The sequence below is a fragment of the Bactrocera neohumeralis genome, chromosome 2 (genome assembly GCF_024586455.1).
Source record: "Bactrocera neohumeralis isolate Rockhampton chromosome 2, APGP_CSIRO_Bneo_wtdbg2-racon-allhic-juicebox.fasta_v2, whole genome shotgun sequence".
In the NCBI taxonomy this organism is placed as follows: domain Eukaryota; kingdom Metazoa; phylum Arthropoda; class Insecta; order Diptera; family Tephritidae; genus Bactrocera; species Bactrocera neohumeralis.
This window is the reverse complement of record NC_065919.1, coordinates 86,336,985-86,363,471: the sequence shown is the minus strand read 5'-3', so window position 1 is coordinate 86,363,471 and position 26,487 is coordinate 86,336,985. Positions and strand designations below refer to the sequence as shown.

The window sequence follows — 26,487 nt, the reverse complement described above, 5'->3', positions numbered from 1 at the left end:
TCTTGGAATAAAATGCTACCAATTCCGTTTATGCAGAAAACTTAGTCCATTAGTATAAGTTTATTGAGTAAATTGTTCGTAGTTGGATTGGAATTAATATCTCCCTTAATTTAACTTTTGCTTGGAAAGTTAAACATTTGTCAGTTCCTTTTTTTGGAAGTAACATTATTTGATAAATTTACGGTTGGTCCGACGTATACTTCGCGCCACGGTGCTCCTGGCAATCCTCCTTTATGTAAATGCCCTCACATGCTTGTATTAAAATTAAGGGAACCACGTCACGTTGAACAATGAAGTACGGAGGATGAACAAGAACAAAAACCAAGAAACGTGTGTCAGTGCTCTCATGATGTGAGGTGTTGTCACAAAGCGGAACCAAACAGCCTGCCAAACAGGCTCCGAGTATCTGTAGGCGCGCATATGACAGCAGGTTTCATGATAGCTCCTCGGTGTGCTACCACATCGCGTCACCTGAGAATGGAAATGCTGCCACCAACTGACCCCACCACTGCCGCACCCGCTTTTGAAGTGCGCGTTTCGTTGGTTTTGTTCATTTTTTGACAGTTTGAGAATAAACGGAGAAATTAAAAAACAAAAACTTAAATATTCGCAGATATTTTTATTAAGTAAATGGAAGCTATGAACGCTTCGGCTACAACTGCCACAAAGGCGGTGCAAAGTCGAAGTTGAGTTAGGGAAGGAGCCCCGATGTGGGGATGGGCGAACAATAAAAGTGGAAATAAAATTAAAAATAGAATCAACCGAGCTGCTTTCTTCGCCAGCGCGAGATGCAATAAAAGCTGATGCTGATGCAGGTGCACGCGTCGAACAGTAACAGTAAAAGCAAACAACCAAAACGACAGCAAATCATATTAACAAAAGCAACATGCTCAACGACGGCGACAACAACTTTGAATACTCGCATGTCAAACAGGCGCCTGCGACAACCACAAGGCGGACCTGGGACAAATCCGCAGCACTGCAGCGCGCACGTCGTTGCATACTTCGCGGCGCCGCGAGCATATTCATCAGCATGCCGGCTGCGCGAACTGTCCCTTTGCACTCCATGCGGTAACGGGGTTTTCGGTTATGCAGCGCCGTGTCACCTGTGCGCCGTGCGACGCGCGCGATATGTGTGGGGTCGGGAGCGCTGGTGTGTTGGGAGCGGCGCCTAGGTGCAAATCTGGCCAGGTGTAAGCCGCGCGCACGGCTCATGTTTGACAGCGGCGAACTTTTTGCAAATTCTCCCCCAGCCGGCTTAAGCATAGCCTTTTGATTTTTTGATGCGCCGTTTTTGTTGTTTTATTGCTGATTTTTATTTTAATTTGTTGCTTGTTTTTGCTTTTATTTCACAACAGTTTTAATTTTTACTTTTATTTCTCGCATTCTGTTTGCCATGTAATATTTCGTCTTACCAACAACGAGGCGTTTACATTTGCTGACTTTTGAAGGGCGCGTTGTTGTTGCTATCGTTATCGTGTTGCACTCTGCGTTGGTAAAGCGGCAAGCAGGCTATGTGGCACGAGTCAGGTGAGGAAGTGGCAAACAAATCAAAAAATTCAAGTGCATTTTCACTTGGTACTCTTGAAGGTGCATTCACATTTCCCACTGAGCGCACCGGAACGATGGTGACAAGCTATGCTCCAAATGTGCATAGAACTGCTTGTATGTGTGGGGATGTGTGTGTGTGCCCGAGCATGCATACGCAGTTGCACCGTGTCTTGAATTTGTTAAATTATTAAGTTTTGCTAGACTTACTGATATTATATAATATAAGCATGAGATAAGTTTTAAGCTTAAGTTTAGTTTAAGTTTAAGTTTAAGTTTAAGTTCATGTTTAAGTTTAAGTTTAAGTTTAAGTTTAAGTTTAAGTTTAAGTTTAAGTTTAAGTTTAAGTTTAAGTTTAAGTTTAAGTTTAAGTTTAAGTTTAAGTTTAAGTTTAAGTTTAAGTTTAAGTTTAAGTTTAAGTTTAAGTTTAAGTTTAGTTTTAATTTTAAGTTTATGTTTAAGTTTAAGTTTAAGTTTAAGTTTAAGTTTAAGTTTAAGTTTAAGTTTAAGTTTAAGTTTAAGTTTAAGTTTAAGTTTAAGTTTAAGTTTAAGTTTAAGTTTAGTTTAAGTTTAAGTTTAAGTTTAAGTTTAAGTTTAAGTTTAAGTTTAAGTTTAAGTTTAAGTTTAAGTTTTTAAGTTTAAGTTTAAGTTTAAGTTTAAGTTTAAGTTTAAGTTTAAGTTTAAGTTTAAGTTTAAGTTTAAGTTTAAGTCTAAGTCTTAGTTTAAGTTTATGTTTTAGTTTAAGTTTTTAGTTTAAGTTTAAGTTTAATTTTAATTTTGACTTTAAGTTTATGTTTATGTTTAAGTTTAAGTTTAAGTTGAAGTTGTAATTGAAGTTGAGATTGAAGTTGAAGTTGAAAAGTTGTAATTGAAATTTAAGTCGAAGTTGAACCTAGTTGAAGTTGGGTATGTGCTGAAATCGGCTCTCCCGCATTCATTACTGCCTTACCGCTTAATAAAAATTCATCTCAAATATATTGCAAGAAACTACATATATTTTTCATTTACAAAACACTGTGCGCTGTTGTTGTTGTTGTATTTATGCTGCAATGCATCGCTTCGAAGCTGATTGCGGTGACTGCCACACGTTGTTTAGCATTGAGGCTGGGAGTGTTTGTTGCAACAGCAGCGCCAGCAATTTGTCGTTGTTTGTAGCGCGTTTATGTTGGCGTCTTGCTGCCACACGACGCTTTTCAAAATTTGCTGAACATCTATTTTATTTCTTACTCTTATTATTTCGTATACTTTTTGTGAGTTTTCGGTTCCAGTTTTACTTTTATTTTGTTGCATTTGTTCTTTGGCTGCTGCGCTTCGTTGCGCATTTCACAGTGCACCCAAAGGGGCGGTGGCGGAAGTGGACGCGGGGACGAGTGAGCGTGTGAGTTGTGGGTGAAAAGTTTTCATTGCGCCAAATGGCAAAAGAAAAGCGCCGAAGAGCGAAACAAAAAGCAGAAAACGTAAACAATTTGCACGTTTTGCGCTGTTAACGTAAAGTGAATTTGTGCAATGTTGCACATTTGTGCAATTTACGCCGAAAAACTGCAGTTTTGCGGTAATTAGATGCGCTTGCCTTGGCAACTCGCAAAACAACAAAACTAAAACTCCGCCAAACAAACAACGCGCTTCACCGACACGCCAAAGCAGCTGCCAAAAAGCAAAAGCAAAAACCAAAACCGACGTGCAAAAGCAAGAATACCGTTCATCATCGCTCACACTTGGTTTGCCGTTATTTTAAGTAGAGATGTAAATAAATGCCCTTTTTCAGACCGCATTCAATTCGAATTCTATGGACCACCTCCACCCTGCCGACACACACACCGACACACGCAAACTTGTCTCGCTTTGCTTTGGCACAACTTTTCCATTTCCATTTCCATTCCGGGGCCCCACAATTACTATACGCAGCAACGCAGGAAACATTAGGCAGTCATAAAACATTACGTTACATTAAGTACATTTGAGTGTGTCTGCGGCTGTGTCTCTGTGTGTGTGTATATGTCGCGCTCGCATTGAAGCTGCGTGTGTTCGTTCGCACCCGTTGCGAGCGTCAGGCCTGTCTCGCCAGCGACCTTCTGCAGTCAAGTCACAAAGTGTCCTCCGCCACTTGGCTGTGTTAGTGCTTTACAGTTATTCGGGTTCATAAATAAAAATATTGTCGACTACAATTTTCATTTCCTTAAGAGTATCATTATCTTTAGCGTGCTTTTTTCATTGGTTTCTGGCCTTCGAGAAGCTACAGCAATATGTGCCGAAAAAGCCTCGGCTACGAGAGGTCATGTGTGGCGCAACTAAAGACTATAAAATCCGTACGCTTTGTTTCGCCTTTGATTTGTTGTCGCCTGAAATTTTATGAACTCTTCTTTGTTTCTTACGGTCTTGCGAGCCATTCAAATGTTCCTGCCATTGCGTTGTCGTACTGGAAGGAAGTATTCTCTTGCTATATGTATTTCCATATGTATGCATGTTAGTGGGTGTGTGTCTTCTCATGTGAGTAGTAACATTTGATTGCTCGTATTTTATGCCGTGTTCATGTTATTTTTCGTTTTCTCGAAAGCCATGAAGAACTTTTATTTTATATGTGTAAACAATTTTTGGAAAAGCTATAAACACTGTTGACTAACATAAAAGAGATCGATGACAGTGGCGTAATATAAATATTTCTCGGAACACTTACCAAATTTTATATTTTCTGAAAGTAATCGGAGAACTGTAGAAATTAAAGCAAAAAATTCCTTTAACGCATAACCGGTTTTATACCCATAGTCTCTTAGGCAAAGTTGTTCAGAATGATGCTTAGCACATTTCCAGTTTTTCATTTTAAAATGTACTCGTATATCGGGTAGATGATTTGTTGTCTCTTATATTAATTACTTGGCCGAAGATATACTGCTGATTGTGCTGTGCAAAAGTAACAACTTTTAATCCGACCGAATGATTTATGATTTTTTGTATCTGAAGCTTTTACTTAAGGTGTATTCTGTAATGATTTTCTAAAAATACTTTTTTTTTGGCATAGACGTACAAATGTACCTATATGTATATCGAGAATATTCTCTGAAAATCCGAAGTTAAGCCCGCAAATAGTTTCAGAAATAAGAGCTTATTTTTAATGTTTTTTAACTAAGTGTAATTGGCTCCCTTGTAAATGGTTTTTTTCACGAAAAGCTGGTTTCTGCGTCGGTAGGGAAGATGCCTCGAAAAGAACCACTGAATCGATCACACGCGACCTTCTTTGATATATACATAAAAATCGAAAGGATTAGAGTTTTAATAATAATTTTGATTTTTTTTTAGCCTGAAGCCCTCTGATGCGCAAATTTTTACACAAAAGAAAGCATTTTTCAAAATTTGTCAAAAATCAAAAATTTAACTAGTCTTTCAAAGGTTACCAGTATTCACTTTTTGTAATATAATATTATATTTTTTTTTTTTTTTTATTTGAGATAACAATAAGCACAAATATCTTACTCACTGCCATACACTTGTTTTCGGAGGTCATAGTGGAAATCGATTACGCGGATAAAAAAATTCAAAATGATTCAAAGGTTATTAAATTAAATTGATTACATAAATAAAATGCCTTTTAAAAAAGTTCACCATCAAACGCGTTTTTTTCTGACTTGCAAGTGGATATACTATAACCGCTCAATAGAAATGCGACCAATTTTTGGCCCCAGGAAACGGTTAACAGATATGAAAAAACTCCTTGTTTAAATGTTGTTAGGTAGAGAGACCCAACGCATGCCTTTCATTGTAGTTGGAAGACCCTTAGTTCATTTTATTTTATCAGGATAGTAATCTTCAAATATTTCGGAATTATAGTTTCCAAATTAAGATCTCTTTGAGTTAGTATATTAAAATGAACTAATCCATTTTCATAAATACTTATTATAGTCCTCAACAAATATGATGTTTCCTTTAGTGATTTGTTAGTGCTGCGCTTTTCTTTCACTTTACATTTAAAGAAAATAATGCACACTTTATTTTGAGAATTCGATTGTTTAATACCATGTTCAGACCAACACTCAATCACAAGAATTCGGCTGTTGAGTAGTTTATCCCACTAATCCTATAAATTTAACAAGATTTCGCCAAAAAAAATTACAGTTCTTAATCTGGTCTCCGAGGTGATTTGAATCTAATCTACGCGAAAACACTCTGAGCGACTCTGATTTAGCACCATCTACTTGTCAGCATTAGAAATCTATTACATTTTCACGGCTGATTTAGACACGATACAAAGAGAAAAAAAAACAAATGAATTAAACGCAATGAATCTGAATTCATCTGAAAATCGACTTCTCAAATGAAAAAATGCGTCCATTATTTCCATCATATAAAAGAAGACGGCTTTTATTACAAAATACTATATGACAATAGTGAATTCTTGAATGACAAAAACATCTGTTTTATCATCTGTCCAATGGCAGTGAGAACGGGCTGATTAGTGAAGAGATTAAATGTAATCTAATCACTTAAAATTTCTATTTTCATTTAACATGGTAAGCAAGCCCTTGGCGTGCGATGAAACGAAATCCTAACATTGTAAAAGTGCAAAAAACCACTCTCTTGCAACCACACCATAAAGTCTCTCGTGACATCGGTTAAGATTAAGAAAAATAAAATTTTGAATAATACGGTTGCGGTATAGTAGACAATGCGTTTACAAAAAAACTTTATTGTTGGTTTTAGGGTTTTTTTCCATGAGAAGAAGTTCAACCTTGATGATCCAGAAGGCTTTTTGGGATACTGGAGAGATTTACGAAAAAAGCCGCATTATTTTTCAAAGCGCAATTTCGGCGGAGACTCACCGTCACCGTTGGAATTCCCTTTTTGCCGAATCAATAGATCCGTGTACCCTATATACACAGTCATATGCCAAAATCTTTCTCTTTTCAACAACACAACGCAAGAACTCATACTCGCAGGTCAACGAAATGTGGCTTCAACGTAAAAAATATTGATCTTTTGAAATGACCAGCTTTTCCTGATGTAAGTTCTAATGAAAACATTTGGGGATGGCTAGTAAGTAAGGTTTATGAGGATTATAGTCAATTTAAAATGAATTCTGAACAGAAAACAGCTATTTTGCATACATAGTCTTTATTAACCTCAGGAATGCTTTCTCATTACACCTACTCAATGCCAAACGCATATTCGCCCTTATTAAAAATAATAAAAACACATTAAACTATTAGATAAAAAAAGAGAAATTTCTTTCTTTAATTTTTTTCGTAGTGAAAGGGCAGCCTTTATAGCAAAGAAACACCATTTTCAGAGCATTTCACTTACCAACTACATTAGTAGGAAAAGTACCGTTACAAATTTTTTTTATAGAGCTTATAGAGTTACCATAAAGCTTTAAATTGACATCATACGTTTTTGGAATGGGAACACATTTTTTTCAGTATCTCACAGAAACATAACCTCTTTATAGAAATGAAACAAAGTGTATATAAAATCTTATAAAATCACCCTAATTTTAGGCAATATACTACAATATATCAGGAAAATTAAAATACTCATGTTTAGACTACAATTAAAAGAGTAAGATGTCTATCTTAAACATTAGGTCCGCTTAACGGCTTATTTCCACAATTGACGGTGCGACAACTCGCTTGGTGAGTGACGCAATTTATGTTTCAGCTCACACACCAACTTCCTACTCCACGCTTAGAAGGCGAGGAATTCGCAAAAAATAGAACACTGAGTCCGCAGACATATGAGCATAAACAGGAACACATTGAGGAGTATGTAATATGCCTTGTTTACGAGGGTGTGGGTAAGGGGCATAGTTGGCGCCATTCGCCACATATTTCAAGAGCCGAACATATTCGAGCGTTATTTGCGTCAAAGAGGATTTTATTACGATTTGACAGCAGATACAAGTAATTTTGCCATTTACGAGCAATTGCCGAGGGTGGATTTTTTAAGACTTCAAACACATACAGGCACACATGCACACAAACGAACATTCATGCACATATGTGACGGCGCCCCATACGCTGGGGGAAAAATGCAAAGCAAATATTTGCACGACTTTTAATGTTTGAGTGTTGAGGGTACACGAAGGACCAATGGTGAAGAGGGGGGCGGAGGTGGAGAGTGTGAGGCATAAAAATTGATAGCGGCTTCAAGTCGCAACACTCGCTTTAACATATTTCAGCGTGTCTGTGTGGTGAGTATGTGTGCCGGTTATGACGCCATGCGAATGACAGCTGCAGCGCTTGCTGGCATAGCTTTGTTGTTGCAGTTCTACTGATGGCGTATACAAGCCCAAACACTGCTTATGGCGTGTGTCATCCGTATTAGCACGTGTTTGTTAAAGTTCATTTAAAGTTTTGCCGAAAGTTCGTCAAGTAACAAATTGCCTGCGAAATACGCTGTTAATTGCCGTGATTACGTATACGCCCCGCACACACACACACACGCACTCACTTGAGAAGACACAGCATATGTTGTTGCAAGAAATCCTACAACACGCTGGTCAAGATGTGCGACAAGTAAATAAAGTGGCTATTTTTATTGGCTGCTCTCTGCAAATTAAATATGTATGCGCCTGATTTTATGCAACACATTCGTATGCTATGAAATTGGGAAGGCGCAAACGCATTTCAGCTCGGCGGCAGTGACTTACAATAATTATCGTTTGAACTTGCCAACAATAAGGCTGCTTTGTTGGCACTATTCTCACTTCGTTTGAGTTTCTTATTCTTGGAAAAATGTGCTTTCTTGTCTCATTGCAATAAATTAAATGGCATAAATCATTTAACGCGCCGGGAATGACAAACGCTAAGGCGCATTTAACCTTTGCCGTTAGTGAGCACTTACTACCTAAGCAGAATAAATTATTTATTCAGTTGTAGCAAATAAAAGCACAACACCAAAGCAACTTTGGTGGGAGTAGGCGAGAGTGGATCTGAGACGATTTTGGAAGATTTTGCTTGTTGTCGTTAAAGAGTAAACAGACTTGTTGTTAGAGCAATGTTTATTTAAGCATTTGAAGTGGCTCAGATCGAACAACACGTTTTTATGACATTTTTGTCATCATTTTTATTTATTATTTTTTTTTTATCAATACCTGAAATATATATTTTATATGTGATAACTTCATTCAAGGTTTGGTGCCTGATGGTTTCCCCAATATTTTGTGTCGAATTTGTGATAGAACTAATAATTCATAGAGAAACTGGAAACCGTTTACTTAATCCCTTGCAGTTTGCACTTGCGGCAACTATTGTTATAAAGCAGACCAATGCTCTCCAGCATGTTCTCCAAAAGGTCAGTGCCTCGAAATAAAAGTTGTAAGCCTGTATCTGCTATTTCTGTGCCAGATAGTGGATCCTTGGTTCTATTCGTGACATATTTGGGTCATATTTACTTTGTTATCCGGCAGCTTGTTGTTGTGCTACATATGCACTGAGCAATTTCTACAAAATTCAATACAATCGATTTTTTCTGATCGTTCCTTGCGTGCATCGTATTAGCTCCACCTCGAATTCATATAAAGAGACTTTTGGCTTTGCCAACTCGTCTGCCTTTCCTGGCCGAAAATGTTCTTGCGACTGGGAACCAAAATTATGGACAAGTGGAGCCAGTGAGAATGAATCTGTGGTGCCGACAAAGCACTGCTGCCTGGCTGTCCGTGTATGTGGTCCTCCTGTAGTTTTTTCATAGAACTTTACAGGCCTTCTCTATATCTAGTGCAGTCGCTTGGAATATGCGGACTGAGTTTTGTAGGCGGATAGAAATAAAAATTTCGAAGACATCCGCAGACCATTTTCGTACAGATATATAGCTATTTTCAATATAGGTAGAATGTGTACAACTGTACCTCTTCTAAATTCACGTTTGAAGGAAATCTTCACCCCCAAAAGTGACTCTTGAAATCTAACTTTGGGAGGATACGTAGGTGTCCTTTTACATTTTGGGTTCGACATATTGATGTTTTACATAGTCATAATGTGTTGACATACGAGCGCAAATTGCGTTGTTTACAGTAACTTAAAATATTCATCTCGACCAAAAAATGGAGTAAATAGACAACATTTTTGCGCGACTATTTTTTAAAACTTTCGGCGTGGATAACCTCAGCAACAGTACATCGATAAACTGAATTACATTATTGGCGTTGAAGCTTCATCAAAAACCAGTGTTTCTCGATGATATCCTGAATGAAATCGACGTCGTAGATCACTCGAAGACTAATTTCGGGAATATCGTTCAAAATAAGTTGCTGTTTCGAAAACTATTGATGCTGTGAGCAAACTAATATTGCCAGATCGTCATTTGACCCATCGAGAGATTTAGACAACTATAGACATTTGTAGGGCTAGCATTCTCTACGTACAATTTTGCATAAACATTTCATTGTAGAAAATTTTTTTTCTTTGGATTTTATACAATTTGTCAATCGCTCAAAAATGCTCTTGTCGATTGGTTGAGAGAAATGTTAAAATAATACGAGAACAGAACTTCGAAACTGAAGACGGATCACTCACTCGGATATCGGTTGCACTCACACATCGACTGAAACAAATACGTTTTTGAGCATTCAAAACTTCGATTTGATGAGCATCCTGCCTTGGCATAGAACGTCTTCTTTTTATTCCCGACGAAAAGGTCAACGTTTTGCGACACCTGAACAGGCGGTTGATGCATTGAGAATGCATGTTTTGTAGATACCTCAACCAAGTCCTTCGGCTTTTGGTTCAAGGTCATCCGAAAGTGTATAATTCTTAATTGAGAATATTTTAAAAAATATTTATGCGATTTTCGATGATTAACATTTGTGTTGGTTTTCTAATCACAAAATATAAATGGTAACCAACGTGTAGACTGCTTTGTTTATATTTATCTGATTTAAGATGGCGTTATGCCCGTAGTCTTTCCGGCTTCATCCTCCTAATTCCTTAATTCTAATAGCAGAATCTGTTGCTTTTTTCAGAGTATAAACGTCTATGGACATTTGATTTAGGAGTTTGTTGCGGTACCCCCCCGTAACCTCTGCACAGGCTGTTCTTTGTATTCAATATGTTTCCTCATATTATATTGTTTCTTTAATGCTGGCCTCCAAACCAGTGCTCCATAAGTTAGAATTGGTCTAATGACGGCCGCATACATCCACATGATATATTTGGATACTCGTAAATGGATATAAACCCTTAGGCAAAAATGTAAGCGAATTACTTATAAAATTGCATGGTACCATGATAGCGCAAATGAAAGGTTTTGGCTCTTGTCTATAAATATATTTTATTGAAGGTCGTTAGAATGCTTTTATTGCCATGAAAGGAGCCTAATATGCTATTAAGGTAAATATAGAAAATCTGCTATTTGACAGTTGCAAAAATTAAAAAAATTCAAACATCTAGAAATGTATGGATAATACTCTTTTCGACTGATGCATTATTTTTCATATTTTTTCGATTTTTATTAGACTTTTATATTTTTAGTCTTGTTTCGGCAATTAAATATTTGTTTCACAGCGCAGTTTGACTGTTAAGTACATACTTCTCAGCTGGAAATTAAATTAATTTTATTTCGTTTCCGTGTAGTAATACTATTTACATGTATTGTATGTACACATGTATAAAAAGCAATTATTTTATCGTAAAATGTTATTCGCTCTTTAAAAGCGTGAAGGAAAAGAATGCGAAAACGCACAGTGTTTCGAGTTCATAGAAAATGAAAACAGTCAGTTTTAGCGAATATTCCTGCAACTATATCTTTGCATTTCAGTTTCATTACGTTAAGCAATTAAACCATTTGTTCGAAAAGAAAGCACCAAAAGTCTGCTTTCATCAGGGTAGCGCTAAAGAGCAAAAAGCTCAGTTCATATCTTTACGTTTTCCAGTGACTTTAATGCAAATTTTAGTTTCTGCCGAAAAGTAAGTTTTAATATTTCAATATTAGTTTCGTTCTTTCATTTCTGAGAGTTTTTACAATTGCTGTAGATACTTAATAACATGATAATAATTCGGGTTAACACCTGCTTTGTATGCTTCATCGAAACTGTCTCTTTTAAACCTAATCAAATTCTCAATATTCCCATATGACATTTGAAACACAATTTTGAAGGTTTGGCTTGTCAAACACTGTGCCCTGCTAAGAGTCCTTTTCAAGTGAAGTAAGTTCAGATATATTTAAAGCGAATTTCTTTTGACGCATCCAATTTAAAGTAAAAGTGCTAACATTTTTTTTATTTCTCATTAAAATACTCCAAGACTATACTTAGAAGCGTTAAATCGTTAGAAAACATATGATTTTTTTTATTCAGAAAATTTTCTAAAGGCATATTTCCGACTTTCTACCTTTTTACTGCATTGGATGGTTATTTTCTATATTTCAAGCACTTTTGTTGTGTTTCGAGAACACTGTGCGACCATGGCACACTTAAGCAATACCGCAAAAAGAGGGAAGAGAAGAAAAAATGTTGCGAAACAAATAAAATGTCTTGAATGTTGGAAATGTTTAACATTTTTATACCCACGGGGAATGTTTACGAGATGCTCTATCATTTGCGGAACGAGTAAGGGTCGTAATGTAAGAATATAACCAGTATACTGGTTACTTAATCTTTGGATTAGATATAATGACTGAAGAGCGCCGATATTCCTTGAAATATTAGAAATTGTATTTTTTTTACGTTTATGTGAAGTAAAAATTTGAGTTAAGTTTGCATAAAAATAATGAGCGATTTAACATTTTACTGGAACAACATTTCTCTACTACATATCATGATACAAACAAGCGGACTATGAGATATTCATCGTCAAAACTCAACCAGAAAAAAAAAAATAAAAGACCACTTCTAGAGCAAAAAGATATTTTCCAAGAACTTGGTAGCGAGATATGAATTTTTTTCTAATAATAAGAAAAAATACAAAACTGTTTAAGAACTCATTTGTTAAAGTACGAAGCAATAAAAAAGTATTCGGTTTTTTACCCACCCTAATAATCACCGTTCGTCCGCATATTTGAACCAATGTAAGGTTATCTTGCTCATATAGTTAGGTAATCTGATTAAGTGGTGTAATACCATTGACACTTCCGCCAAGGGACAGCATTATCAAAAGGGTAAACTTCACCAAGAAGTTCAAGGTTACTGCAGTAAGGCTCGATTCTCACGCAGTAGGGTTAGTACATTCAAGTGGTACACCGTCAGTTCGAAAACGTCGGAAGAAATTGGTGCAATACCACGCACTAAACTCTCCAAACCTTTGGAAAGTTATCTGAGGATTTTTCTAGCAGATGTCTTTTCCATAAGTCGCTAAGTATAACCATATAACCATACTTAGATACAGTCAAGTCTCTGTTTATGAGATCAAATTGCTACTTGTGTAGGAGTGTAGAGAACGGCTGAATAGTCTAGCGGAAGGTAACCATGTGAACCTCATCTGAGTACACGATCACAAAGGTATAGCGGGGAAAAACTAGCTGATGAGGTCGTCCGCTCAGCAACATCCACTAACATGGTAGGACCTGAATACTTCATCACGGTGGGTCCTTATACCATAAAGGAGCTGCTCCGCAAGGAAATAGAAGTAGGCAAAGAGAAGTATCGGCTACAACTCCAAGGCATGCGCCATATCAAGTTGCTAATCAATCAGCCACCCTAGGGAGAAGCTCAGTCTACTTGTCGCATTCAACACTAGCCACTGTAAGCTGAAGAAGCACTTATATAACATGGATCTAGCTTTTTGTGTAAATTACCGGTTCTGCGGCAGGGAACCTGAAGCTTCAGAACAACTGCTAATTGACTGCATAACAGTCTGCAGACGCAGGATAAAGGCCCTTGGATCCACTAGCACCTAGCAGTATATTGGAATTTATCAATAGCATTGTATTTGTAAAAAGCGGTTGCACCCGAATTTCGTACTCTACTTTCTTTATTCGCTTCCGCTCTGCCGCGATATTAATTTAAGCTAAGAATACTCTCGGTGCATATACGAGTATGTTTGTCATTGTCGGTGTGTGTGTGTGTGCATGTGTAGACGTACAATTTAAACAATTTCATTTACAAGAGAGCTTGTTCCTCCTTTCTTCTGCCACAGCTGCTGCGTTAGTTGCACGACTACAAACCGAGAGTTCGTTAGTGGCAAACAGCTTGAAGCAACACACACATACATATATGAAGATGTCGGCTCATGCACATGAAGGGCCATACTTTTTAAATAATATTGTAAATATACTATATGTAGATAATTATGTAGTATATATGTATATGTGTATGTGTGTTGGAGTTGTTTTCTTAGGCGAAATTAAGCGATTCGCCATACTTTTTGTGCGTCGACACAGTCCTCCTCACTCGTCTCAATGTCTGCGGCTCCTAATGCCACTATGCACACCACACAAATACAATATATAAGCATGTGTATGTGTCTGTGCTAAATTAAAAATTAAACTTGTTTCTGTAATTAAATGTATTCACAAGTTTTTGTTGTTCTTGCTCTTTTTTGTATCATTTTCTTTTAGCCAACTGCTTTACGTGTTTGTCGTACGGTCTGCTGCGTCCTTTCCGTTCTTGCGAAGTTAACTCATTTACCCACACACTCGACATCTCGACAACAGACACACTCACGCACATAGCCATAAAAGCAGCTACGCACACATACATACGCGCTTCCCCTTTTATTCGTGCGCTGCTCGAAACAATGACAACTTAAAGATGCCAATTAAAACCGTAATCAACAAAAGCTCCAGTTCTTCAGTTGATGCTTTTTTCGCCTCTCCTTTTCGGCATTTTGATAGTCTTTTAACACAGCTGCTGATGAGCTGACGACAGCGGCACAAAAACAAAGCCAAAGCGCTGATGTTTCTTAAGCTCAGCAATGTATGAGTGTGTGTGCTTGTTTCAAAATGTGTTTGTGTATGTGTGTTTGTGCTTTGCTTTGCAGCGTTAGCTGGCCTTCAACGCTGGCGTCCGTCCGCTCGCCGCTCTTCGCTGCCCGTGCGGAGCGAGTTGCGCTTTGTGTCGGCGCTGGGCGCCGCTGGCGTATCCAATTAGGCTGTTTGTTCAGGATATTTACAAATGATTAGGGTGGCATTTGCGGCGGATTTATTATTGTCGTGACAATTGTTTCTGCTGCTGCTGCTCGCCGTGCTGAATTGGTTCATGGGCGTGGCCGGCGTTGACACGTTTCTGCTGGTCGCTCTGTGAGAATTTTTGATTTCGAAACCTTTTTGTTTGTTCAAAAACTTTCGGTGATTGTAATTAACTCTTGCGTACAATTACTGTGTGGTCTTCTGATTTCGGAAATTTATTTCCTAAATGTTTTCAACAAATTCAGTATTAAGTTCAAGTGTAGCAATACATGTGTAGAATAAGTATGCACGAGGTGGTTGGCGCTAATCACCAATGAAAATTGAATGTTGCTTCATATGTATTCGCTCTGATTTGTTGAGTTTGAAGTTTCAGATGATAGAAGCAGGAAGTTGTATAGCCGACAGAAGAAGATGCTAGAAGATTCTATCGATCGTGCGATTTGACGCCGTTAGACTATTTTCTGTGATGTTACGTCTACTCTATGGTTTATGCCAAAAAGTCAGCGTCGATTGAAGAACTTCGTACGAAAAACGTACGCTTGAGAAATCTAATTTGGTATTATGGTTAATTATTTTCTTTGAAAATCTGCAGCAAGATTAAATACACAATATTCTCTCATATAAAATAATACCAGCTGATAAAATTTGACTTGGACTGACCAAATCTACACTTTAACGTATTTTCATAAAAATTTTTAATATCACCTACAAAATGAGCCGGAACGGCATGCTTGTATAGATGAATCCAATTTTCCCTACACTTTTTATAAGCCTCGGCAGGGATGGCATCAGTAACTTCTGCGAATTTTGGTTTTTACGACGTTGGCTGATTTTTGGGGCGCCATTGACTAGATTGTTGGACAGTTTTAGCGCCATATTCATAAACTTTTAACATCTCACCAGTAACGATGTATTTGATTGATTTGATTTGAGCCTCAGCTACGTGGCCAAGCATTCAGACGAGTCTAGCATTAACACGCTGCTTGCCCAAAACATTAATAAAATAGTTGCGTTCATTCATAAGGGGCATTGAGAGCCTCTGCCATTCGCTGTTGCCAACAAAACGATGTTCAATCACTGTTCCTATAACTTTTTGATTTTATCATCATTATCGTCGGTGGATGAATGCCTCGCATGAGTCAAGTCTGCTTGCTTTGCTTGTATGTATATAAGGGCAAGACAGATTCAATTTTGATCTGATTGTAATGTCGTTCGAATACTTACCGTACGGCCGCGCAATCGATCAAAAATAACAACGACCGGATGATCCTGAGAAGTGTATGGAACCAGAATTTTTAATACTTTGTGGATTATTCAAGGCTCCTTCTTTACATTCCGAAGTTTACTCGACAGCCATTCAAGTGGACTCTACGCCTTGAACCAAATCCAAAGCGTAGAAAGTTCAACAGCCCTTTGGTAAAGTTAGGACTATATTTTTGGATGCATGTGTAATCATTTTCATCGACTTACTGGAAAAAAGGTAAGTCCTCAACGCCTTAAAAAGTGATAATGAAAGTTTTTTAGAACAAAGCCATGGAAATCCAAGAGTTCAGAGCGCGCTGCGCTGTGCATAACGGGAGCTTTAAGAATAACTCCAACTGAGGCTCTTGAACTGGTACTAAACTTGTCACCTATAGACCTCTTTGGCGGGACGACTATTGGTTGCAGGAGAATTTACATATAGAACCTTCGGGCATAGCTCGGTGGGTAATGGTGGTTGGCAAACACCGACTACGTGACTCTACTTTTCAACTGGAAAAAAAGGTTCAAAGTAAACATAGGTAAAGATGGTTGGCGTTAAACAACTGATGGCTCGAAAATGGATGTTGGAGTTGGTGCATATACTGTCCAGAGTTAAGCATAAGGCAACCTTTTAAGTTACCGGACCACTGCAGTATATTTCAAGCTGAGGTCTTTGCTATTGCGATAGCCGCGGAGTTGGCCTCTAATGCATCTGAAGGCAATTCCACAGTCAATATCTATGAAGACAGCCAAGCAGCAATCAAGGCAGTAACCTCGTATCGCATATGGGTCAGAAGTATCTTAGGAAGCAGGGCAGCAGTGGAAAATGTTGCCAGAAGTAAGCAACTTCACTTCTACTGTGTGCCAGGCCACAAAGGCATCGAGGGCAATGAAATAGTGGGCAAGATTCCGAAAACGTGATAAACATTGTTAAACTCATGCATTATCCTGTACGATGATCTCGACAGAAGCATGGTAAAGAAAAATAAAAACCCGATGGAACGAGCTACCTGGGTGAAATACTGCAAAAGTCATGTGCAAAACGGTAGATCGGAAGTACACAGCATTCCTATTGGCACTTGATAGAAGAGACTGTAGGAATATGATCAGAATACTAACTGGTCACTGTCTGGTGGCGACACATGATTGCAAGATGGGGCTGACAGTTCGAGAAGACTGCAATAAATGTTTACAGCTGGGCAGCAGGGAAACAATGGAGTATCTCTTGTGCACTTGTGCCGCATTAGCAAGACTACTCTGTAAGCATCTGGGGTCCCCACGGTATGATATACTGAATCGATAGTGAGGCCACAGAGTCTGTTAAAATTCGCGTTAAGTGCTAGCAGCCTAAAGGATGACTACTTCTCTTGGGCCAAGGAATTGAACTCCAACTGATATCGCAAAGGAGCAAAATAGCTATATGCGTGGGTTATTGGCCTACCAGATAAACCTAACCTTAGCTAAAACCATGGAAAACTTTGTTATTTTATTAGGAAGAAAGTGCGACGACAAATTTGAAACAATTGTACACTGAATTGCATTGGTTTCAATAATAATAATAATAGCATAATATTTATTGAACAGAACTAGTTAGTTCCTCCTTCGGTAGTGAACTACAACAACATCAATATACCGACATATTGCTTAGATATCTCTCGCTTGAGTCTGTGGTTAGATCAAATTTACTATTCCCCGCTGCTGGCAACACAATGTTGCAACTGTCAACCACTTCTGTGAGCCATCAACACTTCATGGTCAAGTGGCGATTTGCCAGAAGCCCATTGAGCCTTGAGAGTTTGCGGAGTGTGGGCAGCGAGGAGGATTGGGTATCGCTACATCGAGCCGTTTGGCAAGCAACAAGCAATCGGCACAGCAATCAGCCAAGCGGTGAGGTGCCAACTGTCACACCATGCGGCAACAGCTACAACAATTAGAAATTGTGTTAACAGTTGTACCTCTTGAGCTGAGCGCAGCGAGCATTAGGCGTCGCAGCGGCACAATTGCCATGCATTTGATGTTTTCGAGTTCATGCCTAGATAAGCACTCAGGTGCACATGTAGCACTTGTGGCGCCGTTGCGGTGGAGTGCCGTGGAATGGGGCACTCGTTATTGTTATTGCCTTGGCTACAGTTATTGCTTGCTCCAGTTGTGCGTTGTTGCCTCCGCTGGCTGTTTGCTGGCGCTGGTGTTGCGACCATTGTCGTGCGTGTCTCAGCTCTCCGCGCTCCAATTCTCGTGTGTGTTCGTGTGTGCGTGCGTGAGTGTGTGTGTGGGTCACTTGGACGTTTGGGCGGTTGGGCGGCGCAGGGCAGCCTAAAAGCGTGCTTGCAATTGAATAAATGTGCGCATAAACATTTACCGTTATGGGTACACACATATGTGTGACAGATTATGAGGCTGTGCGTGCATGCAACCGCAACGGCAAGCGCTACAACAACCACCAGCGTGTAATTTGCATCACTTGCCACCAATTGTCTGTGAAATTTTAGTGTGAAGACACTTCGCACATGCATGTGCTTGTGCTTCTTCGCCTCAAACTTGAAAATTCTGACACTGTCGCAGTCGCAGTCGGCGTCGTCGCTGCCTCAGTTGTCCACACGACATTGTCAATTGTGGTTTCGCGTTGGTGGCTGACGACTCTTGGTTTGGCGGTTAGTGGCTGCTGTTCGCTTCTGCCCTGAGCACTTCTCAAGCCGGTTCGGAAATTTGTAGCCGGGGAATTGACGCGTCTTCACAGCTTGACTCGAAGTGCATTTCTAGTTGATAATTATTTTTGTTGTTTAGTTAACGTGAGCCGTTGTGTGCGCGTATGTGTGCAGCTGGATGTCGCAAATGCGGTTGTTTGCTTAGGATATCTACTTGTTGTAGTTGCATTCTACTGACAATAAAAGTTTGAGTCCACATTCGTGTGCTTTAAAATGAAGTTTTTGATAGAATCCGCCAAGCGGTATTTGTCCAGCGACTGCTTAGGCGATATGTTTTACTAATATTGCGGTAAAGTGAGTAATATAATGAATTTCAAGTGATGGTTATCAAATCTAATTCAAGCTATTAGACTAGCGCAGAAGTCTTTGAAAATTATAAAAAAGAAAGAAGATCATAGTAGTATGATACCCATCGAAAACGAAGGATAAAATAACAAACATTTAGAGGAAAATAATTTGCGGGCCATCTGAGATCGAGAAAAAAAGAAGAGCGCCGTGAATGAATTTTTAAGGGTTGCGAATGCTTTATCTCGATTTCCTACGAGTCCTATAGTAAAAAGTTATATGGCAATGTTGTAGGTAATGACTTAATCTACAACTTTTGTATACTGTCTTTTTCCGCAAAACCTGAAAATTTATGTAAAAAGTTCATAGAAATTCCGGAAAGCTTGTTTTGTGTATATTTGTATGTTTCTATACATAATATTCTCTAATACTGATATAAAATAAAAAATGAATTACTATTAATATTATCTAAAAAATAAGAGACAAGGACAGAATAACCCATGCACGTGATAAAGTGTGTATTGAACTAATAATAAATTCAGGGGTTACATGGGTTTCCTCCTTTTTTTCTCATATAAAAAATTAAATATTTTTTTAGAAGTTTTTATTATTATAAACATACACTTTTAACAAAGAAATTCTGAAAATTACTTACAGAATCATATAAAGAAAAAAACTGAAAATTAGATTTTTGGTAGACATTTTTACAAAGAAATGAAAATTTTCGTAAAAATTTCGCAACTTTCGAGAAAAACCCTTTTAAAGACGGTGGACTGAGACTAGCTAGCCTCGAGCGCACAAGTTCTCAAGGCTGTATCTCCGAAACTATTATTGGATCAACTAGAAAATTTATGACAGTATTCTAGAGGTGTTTTAGAATGTAATAAAACAATAAAAATATTCGATTTTTTGAAACCCGAAAAGCCATGTAACGCCTTAACTTCGCTTGCACAGAAGCTGGAATACTCGTATCCTTCACAAATATGTTAACATTATTTATGTACAAGAAATTGGTTTTGTTCGGTTGGTTTGTATGGCAACTATATGTTATAGTTGAACAATCTGTTCGGATAATATTGCATTTCCTGGGATAATAATCTGTGCTAAATTTCGTGTTGATACCTTGTCAAATAATAACGTTTTTAAGCTTAGTATCCAGCTCTCAAGAGATGTAAAAACTTCATATAAAAAATGTTTAAGAAATGGTCAAGAAAATTTCCTGCGGTAGTATGCAGCTCTGAAGAAATCTAGTACTAATTTTTAATACATTTTTTTTATTAGTTCAATACACACTTTATCACCAATTACTTAAGAGCTGGATACCTACCTTTGCTACAAAAACTTGATACCAATCGTTCAATTTGTACGACAGCTATGTGCTATGGTCATCTGATATTGGCTGTTCCGACAAATGAGCAGCTTCTTGGGAAGAAAAAATCGTGTGTATTTCATATCGAAATCTCAAAATCTAGGGATTAGTTCGCGTATATATAGACAAACTGATTATATACAGAGGCTATGACTGCTGAATCGATTCAATTCATCATCGCTCATATATGTCTCTAATGTTTCCTTCTGCCTATTACAAGCTTGGTGACAAACTTAATATTCTCCGTTCATGGTATGAAAGCAATAGTCATCTGAAATTGTGAAATTTTCAGGAACTAAAGCCAAGTTGGAAAAAATTTTTCCATGGAATGGCAAAAAACAACTTCTGTACCACTTTTGGTGAAGAAATATTTTTTTAAATACTGAAAATTTGAAATTTGGGAGTAATGACTAGTTGCAGACAAAGACAAGTCTATAAAAAATATTTCCTTAAAATTTCAAGTAATTCCGACCAATTTGGATGCGGATTTAGCGAAATACCTATACCTTTGAAAATAACTGGCAGCTCTAGTGTGACAGCCTAAAAAACGTAAATTTTTGGGAATTAAAAATAAATCTTTTACATTGATAGTTTTGAAAATTTCAGTGTTTCTGAATGTACAGTGAAATTTAAACAGTTATTGCGATATACGAGATTTAGCACGGCGCTAAAAAAAGGTCCTCCAAAAAATCAAAAATTGACAATTGGGCGGCGTTTAAAAAAAATTTCATTTACATAAATTAATCAAAAACCAAATGACTAAATTGAGCTTAAAATAAATATTAAAGCTTTCAGTTCCTTACGCATCCTAAAACTTTCTGGATAAACAGGATGCCCACGTTTACCGCTTATGACTTTATATACATAAATATATAATGGAAAATGTTTGGCTAGTTCTTCCTAGCCTGGTTGACTGACATAAAGCACTTTCAAGTCGAGTTAAGGTAACTTAATAACAAAGATCATTTATATATCTAAAGGTCTAAGGGTCTCTTAGAAGTGGGTTACCGGTGAAAAGCCCTACTAGGTTACTTAGTTATTTTTCGAATAAAAATCAAAATTGTTGGTCTTTCTCCAAACCACCTCTGTGATATGCGCTGTGTTGCTAGTTTTAAAAAACATGAGGTCTTCCGCCAGAGGCCATTGCTCCAGGCCATGCTGAAGCAACTTGAATTTGACTTAACACACTTCACATCTCCCACTTGTAAAAAAATAAATATCAATTATTTTTGTTTGAACAAATCATAGTCGGCCTCAAATTATCATTCATTCATTTATTATTTTTTGAAAGAAAATTTTACTAAATTCACCTCGGAGACTTTTTCTAATGATCCTATGCATTGTTTATTGCATGGCGAAGGCGCATGCGAGTGCAACTACCTGATTATGACTATACCCAGGTAAGAGAGGGCTTAAAGCAAATAAACCGCAAACTCATTCTTTATTAATTTCTCGCCGTAGATATGACCTCAACCAAGCTACAACCTCTAAACGTAATTATTTGTCAGTGATCTGCAGTGATTTGAGAAAATATTCTTTAATAGCCATGTGTTCGTTTTTTGCAAGTCGCCGGAATAGTTGTTGTGCATGATCCACAAGAAAACTATATCTGGATAACGGACATGAACCACATTTTGTGCTTAGATATAACAATAACAATAAACATGTATTTTATTCCAATGTCGAATAAAATCAGTATATGTTGAACCAAAGTTTGGCGTACATTTTGAACATCTTTACTAGAATAGATTATTGAAACATAATTTTTGAGTTTCCAAATTTGCTTTTCCTAATTGTTTAAGTGAAGCTTATTCCATAACTTATCCTTACGAAGAATGTATTTAAGCTTAAGAAGCCTGTATTTCTAATCTCTTTTATTGCAGTTGTAAGAAGTCGAAAATTGTTTTTGACCTACAGACGTATTACATAACACTATACCATAGCTTTGGAAAAAATAGCGCATCGTAAAGGGTAAACATGTTTGCGGACTATGTGAACCTGCCCCCCAATCATGCTCCAACATACAGCGATGTGTCGGTGAATCCCTTTTCGGCCGCCACTGGCCTTGATATGGATCAATATTCGTAAGTATTCAAGTGCAACTGCCAAGATTTTTATCAAGATGACATCTAGTACCAGACATTAACGGTTTTTATTGAATATTGTAGTATAACTTAAAAGATTGAGCTATTATATGGACTCCAAAAGTTAAAACCTCTTGAAAATATCAGATTTTGTAGACTTAAGAACGTAGAATCAGCCTATGTACCAAGTCTAACCTAAGACCAAAAAATATCCCACTAATAGTAATAAAGAATTTTACCGAAGGGACTGTCCTTAACATGACTTAAGACCAGTTGCTTACCAGTTACGTAGAGCCGACTGTCGGCCAGAATACCAGCGGATTGTGTAAGTTTAGTAAGAAACATCGAGACAGAAACAACATATAAAACAACTTTAGTGAGGCTGAGATAGAAATGCCGTTTCCTGGTTTCACTTTTAATGCCTAAATATAATTTAATATTTTAAATTGTTGACATTACTCGACGGTCCAACTTCTTATCACCTCAAGTTCCTTTGCAGAGGTGCTGAAGATCGCGCCAGGTATCCAAGTCATATGACGTATCCAATGTCACCGGAAATGGGCGAGATGGACGAAGCAACAAATTTGCGTGGCTTGTATCCAAGCGGTGGTGGCGGGGGAACAGGCTGGGGCGATGACCCAACAGGCACTGGCGGTGGTACTGGACCCTCAGGATATGGGTTAGTATAGAATTCTACAAAAATGCTGAACTCACTCAGCAGGCTCTAATTTTTTGACTCATATCTCCTTATTTCTCGAAATGCTTTGCTAACAGTTATGGCGCCGCCCATGGCGGAGGAGCTGGCAGTTATGGCTATCATCCTGCACATGCACCGGTACATGTGCCTACCGGTGGTTCGTATTCACATCATGCCACAGCCGGTAGCGGTTATGGCGGCTATGCACCACCTCCGCCAAAGATCTATGCCCGTCCCCATCCGACCGTGCCGACCAAGGGCTTCAAAAAGAAGCATAGCACTAGCGACAGTAATGCCTCCACAATGAACGCACTAACTTTGTTGGCGTTCTTCTTCTTTGTGAATCTGCTGCAGAGCTGCCTCAAGGAAAATATGGAAGCCATGAATCCCACTGTGATGGTGATGACGACGAATATGGTGCGCAATCGCAACACGAAGCTGGCGGAAATGAACTCGCGTGAGCAGAGCAGTTCGCCGGCGTCGGCATTCACATCGGGCGCGAATATTGTCGTGGCCCCGGAGACTTTGGTGTCGGCGGGCAGCAGCTCAGTGGCGGCGGGAGCACCCGGTTTGGCCAGTGTGACGCTACAAACATCGCCATACAGTGATGGTGGCGGTGGTGCCGCAGCTGGTGTGTCGAGTGCAGTGAATGTTGGCAACAATTTTGCTGGTGGCGCTGGAGTTGCCAGTAGCAACAACCACATTGGTAATTACAACAATAACAATCACGGTGGCAGCGATAATGGCAATCGCCAACCCGGAGAACCCCAATACAGTTATGGCACCAACGGTGTCAGCAGTGGACAGCAACATCATGGTGGCGCAGCGGTGATTCAGAACCAACACAACCAGAACGTGCACAACAACAATAACAATCAAGCATACGGTGCTAGCCAACATGGTGACACTTATCCTTTTTCACCCACTCCAACAATAATAACGGCTAATCGCGATCCACGTCCAGAATTGTATGACCCACCCTATCTGTACCGCAATCAAACAATAAACTCCGCCACCAGCCTCAACCAACAACATTATTACCAGCAGCAGCTTCAACAGCATCATCAGCAGCACCAGCAACAACGCCCATATCCACCCGAACAATTTGAAGAGGAGGAGTATGAAGCTCAGTCTCCACAACAACAACCTCCGTCTCAAATTCAACAGCCCCAGCAACATGAGCATCCCGTCCATAATCAGTTTCAACAACAACAACAGTACCATGAAAATCGTCCAAATGACAACTATGCACATCAACAACAACAAACGGATCATCATGAAGAATATCACGAGCATCACCATAATCAGCAACCGGTCGCTCTACCACCTCACGATCACTTTCAGCATCATTATCCCGCTCATCACCCTCAACAACAGTCTTCGTTCCAATCTCATCAACATCAAAGCTATGCCAGTCATCGTCGTCCATCACCTCCCAATAGGGGTTATAGTGAGGCATCGCATCCATGGTCTTACAGCCCGGCTTCTTCACCATTTAGACGTGGCTCAAGCAACTCTCCACTGTCATCGTATACCTGGTCTTCAGACTCTTCAAAGGGTCACGTGAGTGGAAATAATAACTTTGGTGACCTCGACGATGATGACGATCGCCGATATGAAGACTCATTTTATACACGTTCCGAGAGAAAATTATAGAAAACTTGCAACCTCGTAAAATTTTAGGAACATAATTTTTAAAAATTTATATAGCTACCTACATATTTACTTAGCTAACCAATGTTTAAAGTCAGAACTTTTAAAGTGGTTTTCTCGAAGTTGGATGTCTGAAAAAAATAATAATAAAATAAAACGTCAGTTGGACAAACAACTCAAAACAAGTTACTCTAAGCTCTATTTGGTGAGATATTCAGATCATCGTGGGTCAATAGGTTTGGTTCCCTTGAGCCGGAAGCTACTTTGAACTAGGTTAGGTTAGAGTATACTGACGTGCTATCACATCATACATAGACCTCTGTAAAACCAGATGGAGGGTTCAGTTTAATTTGAGCAGAAGTGTTAGAACTGAACTCTAATAGCGACTTGAAATCTAATTTTGATACTTCATCTAGTCCTTTGAGCTGCGAAACTGCTGGATCTAGTTCTTGAAATGATTGAACAGAGGTATAGAAGTTTATCCAGCGTCTTTCTCATGCCTACTTTCCTGCACTTACTGCATGTGTCATTGTTACTTATGCCTCTCCGGTTCACATGAGCTGCCAGTAGGTTCTAACCTGTAATAAGGCCAACAACGATCTTGCAGTCCTTTCGAGACCGTGCGAGTAAGAAGCGTGCGTGGCTCTTGTACATGATGTATGTCAGCCCTATCGGATATTTCATTATGTATCGTTTTTAGGGACTTCCATATTTCCTCGCATGAGCTGTATGTTGTAACCTGTAATGAGGCCAACAACGATCCTGCAGTCCTTTCGAGACCGTGCGAGTAAGAAGCGTGCGTGGCTCTTGTACATGATGTATGTCAGCCCTATCGGAAATTTCTTTGTGTATCGTTTTTAGGGACTTCCATATTTCCTGTACTTGTTTGGTAGCCCTTGGTAGCCAGATGGATGGCCGATATGGCAATCTTATCAGCTATTTCGTTTCACGAAATTTCTTTGTGGTCAAGAACCTAGTATATATGCAGCTTCTTTTCATCAGCCGTTATATCGACTGCCTTCCTGCTTCTATTACATTATACTGTGGAACATTTTTGAGATTATTGTCTGGGGGGTGAGAAATTCCAAGTCAGGGTGATGGTACTAGGTCAGTATAGTAAAACCCTCAAAGGGTTTGGCGTTCGTATGTGTCAGTTTTTTTGTATGACCTTTTAAATTTTTTCCTTATCTTGATGTTTTTTCGCTTAGTTGTAACATTTTGGCAAAAACGTAATTTAACATAACTCGCGAACCACTTGTCCGATTTTGATGAAACAAATTTAGAAACTTCATTAGACATTTTTGATTAGGCTGTGATGTTGTAAGCTCTGCTGACAAATCCCATTCTCCTGCATCATCCATCCTCTTTTAATGTGACTAGAAACTTTCTCTCCAAAATGGAGCATTAAGACCGGATGTGATATGTGGTCTAGTTTATCCAACAACTGTTTGCTTATTGAGCTATGTTAGAAGGTTATTCTGAAGAATTCACCTAACACCGCCAATCTTGCAGCTTATTTCATTGTAGTACTTTCCACTGCAATGTAACCTTTTTATTGGTGTTATTGGAGTGATAATTGGAAATAGTTTGTGGATATTATTACAAGTTGTTTGGGAATATCCGACGATACATATGAACCAAAAAATGGACGGTGTGTAGAATGGAGCATTGAAGACACGAAGGATGTAGTGAAGAAAAATCTCTTTTTTCTATACTCAAATCGACCAAGCAATGTTTTTAGGATCAAAGTTAATAAAGTTAAATGTCATGGACTCTGCGGTGATAAACATTTAGAATGTAGCGAACGGAACTAGCTATTGCTGAAAATAAATATTTGCTAGATGTGAAGAAGAGCTG

General features: G+C 38.5%; 1 protein-coding gene and 1 long non-coding RNA gene across 2 annotated transcripts; both read left to right on the top strand.

The window, feature by feature from the left end:
- Window positions 1–21,439: 21,439 nt before the first annotated feature.
- Window positions 21,440–21,908, top strand: LOC126758978 (uncharacterized). Its single transcript, XR_007666932.1, has 2 exons — window positions 21,440–21,596; window positions 21,658–21,908. It is a non-coding gene; the product is annotated as an uncharacterized LOC126758978 (long non-coding RNA).
- A 238-nt stretch (window positions 21,909–22,146) lies between these two features.
- On the top strand, window positions 22,147–24,811 carry LOC126758973 (myb-like protein Q). The gene is made up of 3 exons (XM_050473482.1): window positions 22,147–22,280; window positions 22,780–22,959; window positions 23,055–24,811. The coding sequence occupies exons 1-3, from the start codon at window positions 22,174–22,176 to the stop codon at window positions 24,631–24,633; spliced, it is 1,866 nt and encodes a 621-aa protein (XP_050329439.1). The 5' UTR covers window positions 22,147–22,173; the 3' UTR covers window positions 24,634–24,811.
- Window positions 24,812–26,487: the final 1,676 nt, after the last annotated feature.

Coding starts and splice junctions, on each gene's coding strand:
- LOC126758973 (XM_050473482.1), top strand. CDS start 22,174: ATGTTTGCGGACTATGTGAACCTGCCCCCCAATCATGCTCCAACATAC. Junction 22,281..22,779: donor CTTGATATGGATCAATATTC/GTAAGTATTCAA, acceptor GTTCCTTTGCAG/AGGTGCTGAAGATCGCGCCA. Junction 22,960..23,054: donor ACTGGACCCTCAGGATATGG/GTTAGTATAGAA, acceptor CTTTGCTAACAG/TTATGGCGCCGCCCATGGCG.